The sequence below is a fragment of the Pinus tabuliformis genome, chromosome 3_2 (genome assembly GCF_031772625.1).
Source record: "Pinus tabuliformis cultivar Carrire ecotype Pingquan chromosome 3_2, CPIR1, whole genome shotgun sequence".
In the NCBI taxonomy this organism is placed as follows: domain Eukaryota; kingdom Viridiplantae; phylum Streptophyta; class Pinopsida; order Pinales; family Pinaceae; genus Pinus; species Pinus tabuliformis.
The window spans coordinates 697,376,019-697,391,019 of record NC_142302.1 but is presented as its reverse complement, the minus strand read 5'-3'; the positions used below and the strand labels follow the sequence as shown (position 1 = coordinate 697,391,019).

Here is a 15,001-nt window from a genome sequence, read left to right as displayed (position 1 = left end):
GTAGTTCACTTGACCATTCCTTTAGGTTTATGCCAGTGACATCCTCTAAGTTTATATGTTGCACACTCTTTCAGAAACATACTATATGTTGGCACCTCACGTTTTATGCAGTACCACTACTCCATCTACATGGATTAGTACTTTTGTGGGGATCAATTATAAAACATATTCTGTGAAAATATCCACCTATAAGATATTGATACATAGCTCTGCTGAGTTCATTCACCACTATGATATGATATTCCATTATGTATTCTTATGATCACTATCACACTTATGTATATGTCATCGATATGTTATAGAATTGATAAAAAACATGCTTTATTATCTCTGAGAATGGGTATTCTTTCCTCAGACATACCTCTTCTTTCTCACTTCTTCCACCGGTATTTAATGGACTAGAATCTAGTGATCTCCTCTTGATTTTTTTTAATCACTCCTCTCATATACATAATGTATTTCACCCATCAATCCTCTTTCAACCTCATACATTAGGGGGAATCTGTTATAGCGTATTTCAACACACCTGTAGACTAGACACTCTTGTATTTTCAAGGATGCTCCTTTTCCCTTGCAAACTTGAATTGATCTTAAACAAAAAAATTTCATTATCCATACATAAATATTCCCACTATAAAAACACATACATATATGATTCATATAAATTATATCTGCATACAACATTTTAAATTTGATAGAATAAATATTTTTTAGGTGTGGCTTACAAGTTTTACTAAAAGCCCACCTACATGAGCACATGGCCTAAGTAAACTAACAAGTTTGAGGTTTTATATATAGACCCTTTCAGTAGGCCTAATGGATATCATATAAGAGGTATCGATACTATATCCAAATTCCCCTAGATCAAGTATACATTCTCATGTGCCTCTTGCACTCCCAATCTATAGGAAATCCCTTATTTCCTTGCAGAGATGTTCAGTTCCTTTATCTAGCATCTTCTTACAAATATTGGAGAGGAACTCTATTGGATCAGGTTCTGTCTTTCATGTAATCATTTTTTTTCATTAATAAAGAGGCTCATGCCTTGTTCCTAAAATATGGCGTCATGTTGTTAATGTTAACTTATCATGTTATTTATGATTATATAACATATCTATTGGAACATAGTTTTAATTCTATTATCCATCTGTGCTTCTATAATTGAGTTGCAGTTTTGCACACTTTGAAGGAAGCAGAGGTTTTGGACCCTATGGGGTCTACTCCAACTGTAGGACCCCAGGGTATGTATCTTATCCAAAATTTGAGAATTCGAATGTTTAATATACTTGCATGAGCGTTCTTTGTTGTTTTATTATTCTTCTATGTTGAGGCTTTCAGCCCTAGCTCTGAGGAATCCTTCCTACCAATAAGGCTTACTACAAAAGAAAAGAAGAGGAGGAAATTCGTAGAGTAGCACAAGGAGGAAGTATGGAGAAGAGGAGCGACAATTCTTGAGGATATCAAGAGAAATTTTTCATGGGGAATGTAGAGGAAAGGAATAACACAAAGGTAGAATACAAAGGACTAGAGTATTGGTAAAGACAAACTCAGAGGAGGGTGAATCTCACGAGTTTCCTGAGAAAATTGGTTGTTGGGTGGAGATAGGTGCATCTCTAGACTCCCAGTGGTGATGAACAAGTGGGAAATCCCTTCACCATTCTTCCTCACGACTTAAAATTTGGCTCAGGAGTGTTTGGATGTAGGGCATTGTTGGAGAATGTAACTAGTGCCAGTCTTCATAATTGTATTGAGCCATGATGTATTGTATTTGTCAAAATAAATAAAATGATATTTTATTATAAATGAAATTTCCTTCTTAAAGAATGGGTTTCATTCTTGGATTAATGGTTAATAGTTCAAAGCCTCAATTGCATGCTTCAAGGGTTTATGTCAAGTGTCCTTGTCCATGTCATAATGTAACAGACCCTTCTTGTGATTCTTGAGTCAAGAAAGAAATTTATTTTGTACAAAATAAGTCATTTATGCCTCCTCGACCAAGTCAGACTCAAAGAAGGACACATTTTACTAATAAATGGAACTCAACTTCACAGAACCACTATAAAAGGGTAGCAACTCAGCTCAATTGGAACACACATACAATCAGTTCGATATAGATTTGTTGGAGATAGAAAAGGGTGAAAAATTCAAGGAAGAAGAAGGAAACCCTAGAGAAGGAGAAGGAGGAATTTGTCAAGAATAAGAAGTCAAATTTTCTCTCTCTTTGTCTCACATGTGTGAAGTTGTTGGGGATTAAAATTTTGGATTGCAGCTGGGCTGAAATTCTAAAGTTGTTGGGGTCAAAATTCAATATTGTTGTTGGGTTGAAGTTGTTGGACAACAAGAGACTACTATAGTTTTTTGAATAATTTTGGAAGCCTGACATGGTGGAGGAGGAAGGTCTTTTCATTCTCAAGTGTTGGTCTATCTCAATTTTATTTACTAGTGGAAGAGTTTCACTGGTTTTTCCCTTATAGAGGGGTTTTAGCCATGGTTGCGTTCCTGTATCTAGTGATATTCATGTTTTTATTTGATGATTGCTTTATGAAACAAATACAAAGAATAACATAAAGAGAATATAATAAGACTACAATAATTTCACAAGTAATTATCAATATAAGAGAATCCTTTTACCTTTCTGGTTTTCTAACATGGTATCAAAGCTAAGGTAAAGGAGGAAATGAAAAGGCAACTTGAAGATCTACTGCAAGAAGGGTTAAGAAGGAAGGAACAAAGGAATATTATTAAGGATAAGGATCATATAATAAGATGAATTTATATTATAGAAGACATGACAATAAAGCCTAAAAGCAAGCTAGAAGGAGCATTCAACTATAGGGCATGGAAGAAGAGGATACATCTTATTCTCACCAAGCATAAAGTTTTGATCTTGTTGAAGGAAAAGTTAAGAAACCTATAGATGATTCCATAAATGATAAATTCAGGAATACCAACATCTTGGCCATGAATATCATAGTAGATGGAGTAAAGTGCACTTTAATCACATACATATGCAATACGTATTTCACTCAATAAATGTATGAAGCCCTCTCCAAGCTGCTTACATCAACAATATTGGTCAAATAGCTAGTCTTAATAATGAACTAAGAACAATAAAGATGACAAAAGATGACATTGTGTCATCATATTTTGTAAGGATCTATAAAATAAGATATGGAATCCAATATATAGTTAAATTTGTACTAGAAAAGGAACTTGTGATTGTTGCACTACTAGGTCTACCAAAATATTGGAGCTCTTTTGCATCAAGGATCAGCAATTGGAAAGATATTCCTATCTTTGAAAAAATGTAGAATGCATGCAGTTAAGAAGAAGAACACATCCAATTAGTAAATAAAAATAAGGAGGATGTTGAAGAAAACACTTCAAATTCCTACTTTACTCATCACAAGAAGAAGGGAGTATACAAGAAGCTCAAGAGACCAAAGAAGAGGGTTGACGTATCAAATATTGAGTGCTACAATTGCCATGAAATGGTACATTGCAAAAATCAATGTCGTAAGAATCCGATGAATAAGAAGAGGGAATGATAACATGCAAATGTTTTTGATGAAGCCAAACCTAAGAAGAACAAGATTAAAGAATATGAAGTCAAGGCCATGTCAATGACTTCTACTATTAATAACTATTGATGTTTTGTCAGACGAAGAATTTGAAGAAGTCTAACTAAATATAGAAAAGCATGTTCTCGATGATGATATAAATAATGATGATGATGTTGATATGGCATATAGTTTGAACACAAATTATGAACTGTATGATACATATGACGAGTTGGATGAGAAAGAATACTAACGATATCAAAATGTAGAAGGTATGTATTTATACGTTTTCAGTTGGTTTGTTCTCTTTTGTTCACCTTAATTTTTTATTTTCCTAGTTTTTATGTTTGATTGTATCTATGTTTCTTTCAAATATATTATAGTAGGGTATTGGCTAATGTAAATTGATGTGAGGGGGGTAGGGAGAGGGCCATATGAGATTCCATATTCACGTTTTTGGACTAGTCCATTAAAAAATATATTATTTATGAAAATAAGTGAATTCCATTTAGCTTTATATCATCATCTCTAATTTTAACTTTGATTTGTCTAATAATTTACAAGATTTTTCATTTACTAATTAGCAAAAATTATGCTTTTACCTCACATAGAGTTGCATGTGAATGGGGCCAAAGACAAACCTAAGCTCAAATGACTAATTCATAGAGTTCCTAAATGAAAAGCCTAAGTTAAAACCAAAATGAGATGAATAACCTACGCTCAAATCATTGTCACAATCATTGACATCATCATTTTCAACATAATCATCATCATAATCATCGTCCTCATCATATTTTTTATCAACATCATCATTTCAATCATCACCCATGTCATTGAGAAGAAAGAGTCATGAGATGAATTTTTTCCCTTCTCCACAAAATAAGGGAAACTGAAACTATATTTACATTAGGAAATAATTCCTCCAATTTATTCTAAAATCAAAACTCACCTCCTAATGTAAATATTTACAGTTTATTGAAAAACATTTAAAATCTCTCCGAGCATCACCATGTGACTATCCCATCATATTGGCAAGGTTTTTGTCCAATTTTAATCAAATTTTACCTATTTTCTATGGAAACTTGAATATGTACAATGAGATATCGTCATAAATGAAGAGAAAAGGATGCCACAAATATGGTCCAGAGGAAGAGGATGACATGGAGGACATTGGATACATATAAGAAGTTCCAAAGAGAACATGTATCGGAAAAACAATCTTGAGTGTCATACATAGTTGTTACACTCTAAATATGGGTCATATTGAAATAACATAGATTTCATATAAAGTAGAATATTAAATATTGTTTAAGTGGGGACTATGTAGAGGAATTAGAGTTAGCATAAGTATGTTATTAATTTTTTATTACAGGGGAATGTTCATTTAAAAGAGGACAAAAATTATCAATAATTAAGATATGTGTGAGATCTAAGTAGATAAATAAGATCATTTAGAAAGTAAAGTCAAGCCAAGGAGAAATGGGGGAATGTGTATCATGTTTAAGTGTAATAATAGTTTGATGTTGTGAATAGTTTTATACATAATACAATAGAAATGCACATAATGGAGAAGGTTAATGAGATTCCACTTGAAAAAAAAGGAACAATGTCTTGGCAATGAGACATAATATGTGAGTGCAAAGGAAAAAAATAATAAAAGATTATATATATATATACATATATATATATATATATGAATTAAATATAAATTCTCATCAAATTATGTTTAAGTAATTGAAAAAATTATTGAAGGCTTATCAATAATATTTTCGAAAAAATAAGACAGTTGAATACATAAAATGTGTAGGTAAAGTTCAAAAATTGTAACAATAAGTTAAGTAGAAGAAAATTGAAGAATAAACCAAAGAAAAATGTGACAGAAAAATAATACTATGAAAAATAAATACTTAGGAAAGTAAATACTTTTAAGAGTGTAAATTATGTACTCTATTACATTATTATATATATATATATATATATATATATAGAGAGAGAGAGAGAGAGAGAGAGAGAGAGAGAGAGCATGGCATCCACATGTTACTATTGGTGAGAATAAGTACTATATTTATATGAAAATTTCATGTAAGTCATCATGTAGGAGTCGGAAGGAACTAAGAATTTCCAACTTGGAATATGGTGAACCTAATGATTATATATATTCAATGGCATGCAAGTGCGTTAGAAAAATACTTAGATCAATATTTTGATTTGGCTATAGAATTTTAGATAGAAATATTAAGATATTTTTCAAGATATATGCCACATAACATCAATTGCAAATGAGGAATACATAGTTAGATAATGTAGCATAGATGACTATCCATGAATTGATATTTTTTTTAATATGTTATCTTACCTTGAAAGAATAAATCTTAGCTATTCATACTTATCCAATTAGCCTATGAGATTTTCAAAAAATTATAGTTTGATTTATTGGTAAGTTTGAAGAAGTTTTAATATGTATATGTGACTTTAAACCTTCACTTTATCGTTTTATATGAAAATAAATCTACAAATTTAGAAATAATAATTCCATTTACATTGAAAAGTTTAACATATAGATCTTATAACCAAGTTAGTAAATTCATACTTTTTCAAAAGAATATAATTATTTTAAAAAAAATACCCATCTAATATAAATATTATATTGTATATTCATATTTACAACTAATTTTCTAATAACAAAGTTGCATAAGTAAAAAACAGAGATCGTACTAATAAAAAACAAAAAAAATTAGTATAACTAAAAATAAAAAAAATGCTTAATGTACCTTTTCCAATAATGAGTTCGAAAATTGTGAATTTATTTTCATCTGAAAATATACAAAGGAAAAATTATTAAAACTCATTATTAATTAAATGAAAAATAATAAATATAAAGATAAAGATTATTTTTATTTACCTTTTTGTTGTGAATCCTTTTTATAGTTTTCTCTAATTGCTTTTCAAGTTGTTGCGGTTCTTTCAAAGTTAATAACTCCAAATTCTCACCAGCCATATTCTTAGTCATAAGAAGAATAAAATTAATTAATATACCTTAAAATACTAATAAACTTTAAACATGTTTTCATATAAATAGAAAAATACTGAAAAAAACAACTACTCGTATTCCATCCTACCTTTATCGTTTTCTCCAATTTATCTATCTTGCCGTGCAACATCTTGAGTTGTAATTGATCACACTGAAAATTTGTATGGTTGTGAGTACAGGAAAAAGAAAATTTTAAAATATGTAAATTAAGAAGTAATCAAATAATAAAAGATAAACCAAACATGAATTTTGATTTGATAACACCAAAAAATTCTTTCTATGTATGTCATTGTATTTTTATTAATAGTTTTTTATTAAAATATATATAAATACGGAAATATTAATATTATATAGAATAATAACATAATAAATTTTATATATTAATTTAAGATAGTGTTACATTGTTTCTGGCTTCTTGGATTTTTATTAAATCCAAAAATCTGTGAAGTTTTCATCTTGTTTTGCACAAACTCATATTAAAATAATTTTTGTGAAAATTAAAACAATTTTCTAATGACTTTTCTTTAAATCAAATTTGTTATTTTGAATTAATAATGTGTTATATATATTTCTATTCCAAAAAATAAAGATATATGTTACTAAAATTTTACAATGTTAAATTTAGCAATTATGTAAAATTAACAATAACTAGAACCTTCCATAAAGTTTGCCAATCCTTCACCTCTTATGTGTGTATAAATAAAATATTCAAATATTTAAACCTTTTACACGAAAATTTTTAAAGCTAGTTGCAATACATTATAATTAAATTTTTATTTTTAAAATAACACTTCTAAATACTAAAAAACAATATACTTATTTTAAAAAATATCAAATCGCTATCTTATGATATTAGATAGACAATCTACTAGATTAGGGAGAAAATTGAATTGATATTTTAAACTTGTAAATTAATCAACTAAATTTTGAAAATTATAAATTAAAAAACAAAATTTTGATTTAAAATTATAAATTAAATAATAAATTTTTTATAGTAATAATTATAGTATTACATAAATTTTAAAATAAATAAATATATTTATTTTTTTTAAATAAATAAAAAAATTTAAAATATTAATTTATATTTTTCAAAAAAAATTATTAATATTAAAAAATTATTTATTTATATATATATATATATATATATATATATATATATATTATTTCGATAAGAGACAGGTATTAAGTAGAAACCTTGTATATTACACTTGTTATACCTATGCAGTATTATATTGTTGAAAAAATCTTGGAAAGTTTTCATAATATTTTTCAAATATTCTTATTAAAATTATTTTTTCAAAATCAGAAATTATTTTGTAATATGTTTAAAAATCATTTTTTTTTATTGTCTTTTGAGAATTTTTGTATAGTTTTAAAGACATTTTTCAATAATAATAATAATAAAATCTAAAAATTATACTAAACACTAAAATTTTAGTAGCTGCAAAAAAATATCAAAATATATATTACTAAAATTTATCAACAATAAATTTTGTAATTACTTAAAATTAGAAATTAAGAATAAAACTATTATTATTATTCAAAATTATCAATTACTTTTTACATAATATACAATATTAAATAGCAAAACTAATTACTATACTGATTTTATTTGATTTTAAATTTATATATATATATATATATATATATAAATATAAAAAATTTATTATAATTATGGAAAACATATTATTACATAGAAATACATTGATATTAAAAAAATACCAAATAATAATTTTGTACCCCATCATTACACCTAAATGTTACTATATCTAAAGTAATTAAAAAACAGATCATGCTAGATTTTCATAATAACAAATAAGAACTGAATTCTGACTTCATAAAGAAAGTGGAAAATCATAATCATTATTAACATTAGTAATTAAGAGATATTTTAGGAAGGAAAAAGTCATAAAACTCAATTTACATCAAAATGGTCCCTTCGATCTGGGCTCAAAATGGTGGAATGTATAGAATGTTATTCGCTGGCTTGATCGATTCAAAGCGAGCGTTGAACAAGTTAGATATAGTGCATGTTGAACCTATCGAAAATTAGATGGTTAAACAATGCACATAGATTAGAGGAGTACCGGCTTTGCTCATAGAGAGAGGCTATGGAATGTTAAAAGAGAGAGTATTAAAAATATATTAATGTCCAATATTAAATTTTTTTAAATAAATGAAAAAATTAAAAAAATTAATTTATATTTTTCAGACATGTTTATTAATATATATATATATATATATATATATATATAATTGTTATTATTATTATTTTTTTAATATAAGACATAAGTATTAAGTAGTAACTAGTTCTTCTTCATGTTTTTAAAATATTTATATTAAAATAATCTTTTTAGAATTAAAAATTATGTTTTATTTTTTAGAAATTAAATAATTTATTTTTGATTAGCTGTTGAGAATTTTTGTGTGGTTTTAAGACATTTTTCAATAATAATAATAAACCTAAAAATTATACCTAATAATTGCATAAAATTTCGAAAGATTTTACTTCTGTACATGTATTTCGATCTCCCAAAAAATATGGAGGTGTACATTACTAAAATTTATCAATAATAAATTTTACAATTACTTAACTTTTATTATTAGTTAAAATTATCAATTACTTTCTGTATAAGAGGCAGTACTAAGTAGAATTGCTGCATATTACACTTGTTTTATTGGATTTTAAATTTATCTGTATATAAAAAAATGAGATTCAATATAATTATAAAATTCATATAAAAAAAAGAGATTCAATATAATTATAAAAGTCATATTATTAAATGGAAGTACATTGATATAACCGAATCATAATTTTTTAACCAATCATTACATCTAAAAATTCCTATATTAAAATTAATTAAAAATAAGATAGCGCTAGATTTTCATAATAGTAAATTGGGGGAATGTATTGAATGTCATTTGTTGGCTTGAGCCAACACTGAACAAGTTAGCTATAGTTCATGTTGAACCTATTGAAAATTAGATGATTAAATAGTGCACATAGATTAGAGGTGTACCTTCTTAGAGGCTATGGAATGTTGAAAGAGAGTCTATGAGTTTTCTAGTTTAGATAGTGCATATGTCCTAGAGCATGATTATAAGGATGTAGCATGATGTGTGTGCATAGCTTGTGAAGGATGATAATGAGTATAGTGCCGTAGTCTTGACTTCAAGCTAAGATCAATGAGAGGTGAGTTGCACATGTTTAGTGGCCATTACGAGTGGCGAGCTATGTATGGAATGTAGTTGAATGTTCTTTGTGCATGGTGGGTAGCAGCCCTAGTCTTAGAGTGTAAGACGACATATTGAATTAGCTAGTGCATTAATATAGGTTGATTGAGCAGATTGGAATGAAGATCATAGTTGTAAGTCATTGTAGAACACAACTGTGTGTTCATGGAGTGTGCACCAGTAGGTTTCTTATTGTAGTGCATGGGTTGATGATGAAAATCTATGTCTATGTAGAGAGACAAAGATAGATCCTGAGATCATTGAATTTTCAGAGGAAGTCTTTGGAATGAATCTTATATGTATTGAAATATGAATGATTTGATAGTGTGAATGGACATAGAATGAAATGTTCAACCCTGGTTGTTCATATGTGCAATTGTTCTTGCGACGAGAGTACCAGCGCTTCCATTTTAAATATGGTGTTGCTAGGTTCTCTCTGACAAACAGTGTGCTATGAAAGAGCTACATATCAACTATAGAGATTATATTTCTATAGATTTTGTCATGGGTTGAGTTTAATGCATGTACTATATTTGATATTGAAGAATTGTAAAATTGAGCGTAAACTTAGTGTTTGATGTATTTTGTTAAGGGCACAATATTGATTCATTGTCGAGAAACTCCTAGGGTCATGTCCTATGAGTTTTATTTGATGTGTTATTTATATAAGTAGATTTGTTTATGTGAGATTATGTGATTATCATTGAGAATATGTACTTGCTAATTGGTTGAGTAGAGATTGTATTGGAGAGACAACTGGTTTGTTGATGTGGTGTAGAGATTGTTGGTTTGTAACTGGGGTCTAATATGAGAATGTATGAAAGGGAGGCCCATAGAGTTTGAGGATATTTGAGCCTTTGGAAAGTAGTGGCCTTCCAAGATAGGAGTAATGGATCCTTGCTTGGTAGTGGTTAGTAAACATTTGAGAAGGATTTGGGGATCCTTAGGTAGTAGTGGCTAGCAAACTATAGCGTGGGTTATGGCTTCTAGTTGGTAGTGCCCAACTAAACTATGTAAGTAATTTGATGATTAATAATACAAGAAAGAGAAGCAACGTAGTAGCAGAAAGGTGGTCCTTCTCCCTTGGAGAGATTCCCACCAAAAACACTTGTCTCCCTTGTGCATGATTGTATTTTTGGGTGATGGTTCTTATGTGTTGATTCTTTGATATTGTAAAATGCTCTGATATTTTGATTATATGTTGTGAATTGGTTGTTTATTAAATTGGAAAAATTATTTAAATGTGTATAATTTCTATCACTCTTGATTCACCCCTCTCAGTAGTGGTTTGATTCCAAAATTTGGTATCAAGGCTAGTTCCCTCTAGTGCACCTTGACTTTTTGACGGTAGTTCATGGACATATGGCAAAGAGCAAGAATAAGTTGTCTCAGAAAATAAGCTACCACAATCATGATAGAAATACTTCAGATCTAGAAGAACCCCTCCTTTCGTTGATCAAGGATATTGATGATAGTCATGACGGTAGGGTAGGTAGAACATTTTGCTTCAACTGCAGATGTGATGGCCATTATAGATATAGATGCCCATTTATGGGTAAAAATAAAGATGATGATGATGTTCTTGAGAATCTTGGGCTAGAGCATGATTATCCATTAGCTAAAATTGATTCTCCAAGTACAAAGATAGTTGATTGTGAAGTGGAGAAATCAAGATTAGAAAGTGTTAAAGATGAAAAAAATAGCATAATAGAAGCACTTGAAGCTAATATTAAAAGGATCACAATAGAGAACAAAGGCTAGTAGAATTTACTGCAAATTTTTAATGAGAAGGAATATCCCTTCAAGAAGAAATCATTATATTAAAAACTCATTTGGAAGAAGGAAGGAGAGTTGAAGAGAGAATGAGAAATTAGTATATAGGAAAGGAAGAGCAATGTGAAAGATTATAAGTTAAAGGGGTTTCATTGAGAATTGATCTAAATAAGAAAACCACTTAGTTGAATTTGGATAAGGGTAGCCAAAAGTCTACCCCTTCAAATCAGATCTCAAACTGCATAAAGGAGAAAATAGTTTAATACCAGCTTCAAGAAAATCAGAAAACAGAAATAGAGAGAGAAGAAATAAAGGAAGCTAGAAACAAAATTGACAATGAAATATCTTGCCAAGAAAAGCATTTTCTTCAATTATATCATCTGCACCCTTGGGAGATGTTAGATGCTTTATCTGTCAAAAACTTATTGTAGTAGATTGCAAAAGAAAAATGACCAAATCATCCCAATAAAACATGTAGTATAACATGTTGTTGAATATAAATACCTATGAATTAAAAAATCGATGAATATTTCTCTCATCATGAAGGTTATCAACAGGGAAGTATAATAGTTCTCTTTATGGATATTGATACTCATGAAATTATTTTTTCCATACGATTTTTGGTTATAGGATTAATAAAAAGACAATAAAGAAGATCAATATGATATATGAGTCCTTCCCCCATTCTCGGTCATATGAGTTGTTACATGTGTGAAAATCTTGGCCATCTCGCTAAAGATTGTAAGTTTCCGAGTTTGTTTAGGAAATCTAGTCAAAAGGTGAACATAAATCAAAGCCAACCAAACAAGAGGAAAAAAATAGATGTGCATCATAGAGATCAACCTCTCAAAATTTGGAAGAAATAGCAACAATAGGTTACAAGGAGAAACTGGGGATTGGATGTCGTCATGGGGAGAATATGGCATCATCTTGAACTTTCATGAAAAATCATTGACAAAGAAGCCATAGCGGAATTAGTGTGTGTGGATAGCTTTTCATGTTAAGAAGGTGTAGATGGTTTGAAGGCTTTCCTTTTATTTTTTGTTTAAATATGTTCACATTGATGATATTTGGATTAACCATTATGATTGTTGATTGCATTGGAACAATTTTCTTGTTGAGACCATAATGATGCTTTTGAATACCTAGAAACCAAGACAATCATCACATATGCATATTTATGGATCTAATATTCTATGAGTTGGTTTTTCTACTACATGCTTTGACCAATGTAATTATTTCTATATATGAGGACATCATATGCCACAAGATCATTTTGTGATTTTGTTGTTGAATGATATATGCAGTTAGGTTTTTTCATTAAATTGTGGCAGAATATTTCTTTTCCAATGTCTCTATCAATTTGCTTTGTTAATTATTATCCTTTTGATGTTAGTCATATGATATGTAGAGATCAGGAAGAGGTGGCACATATTTTTGGGGGACAATGTGAAATTTCTCCATTGGTTCATTAGACGATTGTTGGCATTATGATCCCTTGTTGGAAAAAAGAGAAAATACATAGAAAGAGGAGTTTACCATGCTTTGTATGTGTTTATTTGACATTTCCTTTTTGCATATGTATGAGATCTCTGTTTTTGGTTGAGTTTACCAATTCAAGAAACCCTGTGAGTTGGAGTTTGTACAACTAGGGTTTGCATGGCTAATGTATTATCTGATAGAGTTCATATGTAGTGTCCTTGTATTATCTTAAATAAAGGTTTATATTCTATATTGATGATATATTTGGATATGTTTGAGAGGTCACATCTAAGCCATGTATTCTTTCATGCCATGTACATGTGAATGTATGAGAGTGTGCTTCTTATATTCAAAGTGTTTTCTATGCTATTATTTCTTGGATTTTGATCTTAATGTATGAGTATGTTGACCTTGATAGCACAAGGCCAAGTATTATGATAAGATTATGAGCTTTTAATAGTTCTATGATGTACAAATAAAGGTTCTTTGTTGTTTCTTATTTTCTGCATTATTTTCTTGACCACTCATCGATGATGTTGGTTAATGATATCCACTTAAGGTTCAATATTGATGTTACTATTGCAGACAAGCTTGTATCACAGTGATTGTGTTGTGGGTATTGCATCAAGATAACATCGTAATATTGAATAATATGTTGTTACTGATGCTATGTTATGCTACTTGCTAACTTTTTCTCTAGAGTTAGAGTTTATGTTGTTGTATGTTGTTGAGTCTCATATATGATATAATTCCTATATTTATGAGGAGGATTTTTGAAGCCTCTTTGTATATTGTGTTGTTGTTGAAGACCTTACATTATGGCTAAGATGTTAAGAGAATATTGGCATATACTATCATGATGTACAACAATAGGGTTTACCAATTTTGTATGATGTTGATGCATTCGATCTCATGTACCATTGAGAGGACAAGAACATGTATTGTTGTTGCTATTTACATTATTTTTTGTTGGTGCTATGTATTGTTATTAAATTTCTGTTGTTGTGAAGAGCACTCATTGTTTCCTATTGATGCCACGTATTGAAACAGAGTCCTATAAACATAAGTGTGAGTGTATGCATTGATGGGATGTTGTTGTTTAGATCATGTGAGAGTAGAAAGGTTACTGGGATGGATTCATTTTTGAGTTTCAGACAGATATGGTAGACCATGTTGTTTATCAGTTGGTTGTGAATCAGTGGTTTTGTAGGAGAGTGTTGGAATTTTGGTCCAACTCATAGGATATACCATTTTCAATTAATTTCAAAAGAATATAGAGAAATATCAGAATTCACATTATTTGTAAGAGCTTGCCATCAATTCCAAAGGGAGCTATTGATGGCATTATGGTAATTTTGGCATGTCGGCAGTGATGTCAATCGAATGGTGGATCATGCATGATGAATTATTGATTCTACAATAGTGTTTGAAGGTTGTAAGACACCGTGTAAGTGCTTGAGGATGTGTTAAAGTTGGGTGTAGTCATTGATTAAAGAAATTTTAATTTTCCTTAGTTAGGAGTAGTGACATGGTCTCAAAATTGTCACAGAGTGACATTGAGGTAGTGTTGTGCTTTGATCATTGCATGCCAACATAGATTGTTGTAGACTTATAGTAAGTTTCCAGAGAAAAAATCGTGCCTTAAACATTGTAATCTATCAGGGTTTTAGCATCAAAATTCATTTTGAATTGGACTTGTTATGCTCCTCAAGTTATGAACACTTTGTTCAATGGATCATGGTGTTATAGGACAAGATGACATGAGTTACACACTGATATAATCATGGGTTACATGTTTGACTCAGTTGAGAATTAATAGATTTGATTTGGTCTCCTCAAAATAAATGGATCATGTTAATTTCCTTTCACTTGTTCATCAAGTCATTGCTAAAATTAGACATGCTATGCAAAGCATAGTACA

The 15,001-nt window shown here is 29.4% G+C and overlaps 1 protein-coding gene across 1 annotated transcript in view; it reads right to left on the bottom strand.

Moving 5' to 3' along the window:
- LOC149182535 (protein VERNALIZATION 1-like) overlaps nucleotides 1-15,001 on the bottom strand; it is a 224,312-nt gene that overhangs the window by 98,023 nt on the left and 111,288 nt on the right. The window contains exons 3-5 of the mRNA XM_089418600.1: nucleotides 6,680-6,742; nucleotides 6,463-6,561; nucleotides 6,332-6,373 (exon numbers count right to left, since the gene is read on the bottom strand). Of these exons, the coding sequence (XP_089274726.1) occupies nucleotides 6,332-6,373; nucleotides 6,463-6,561; nucleotides 6,680-6,721 (183 nt within the window). The 5' untranslated portion in view covers nucleotides 6,722-6,742. The remainder of the gene's footprint in view (nucleotides 1-6,331; nucleotides 6,374-6,462; nucleotides 6,562-6,679; nucleotides 6,743-15,001) is intronic.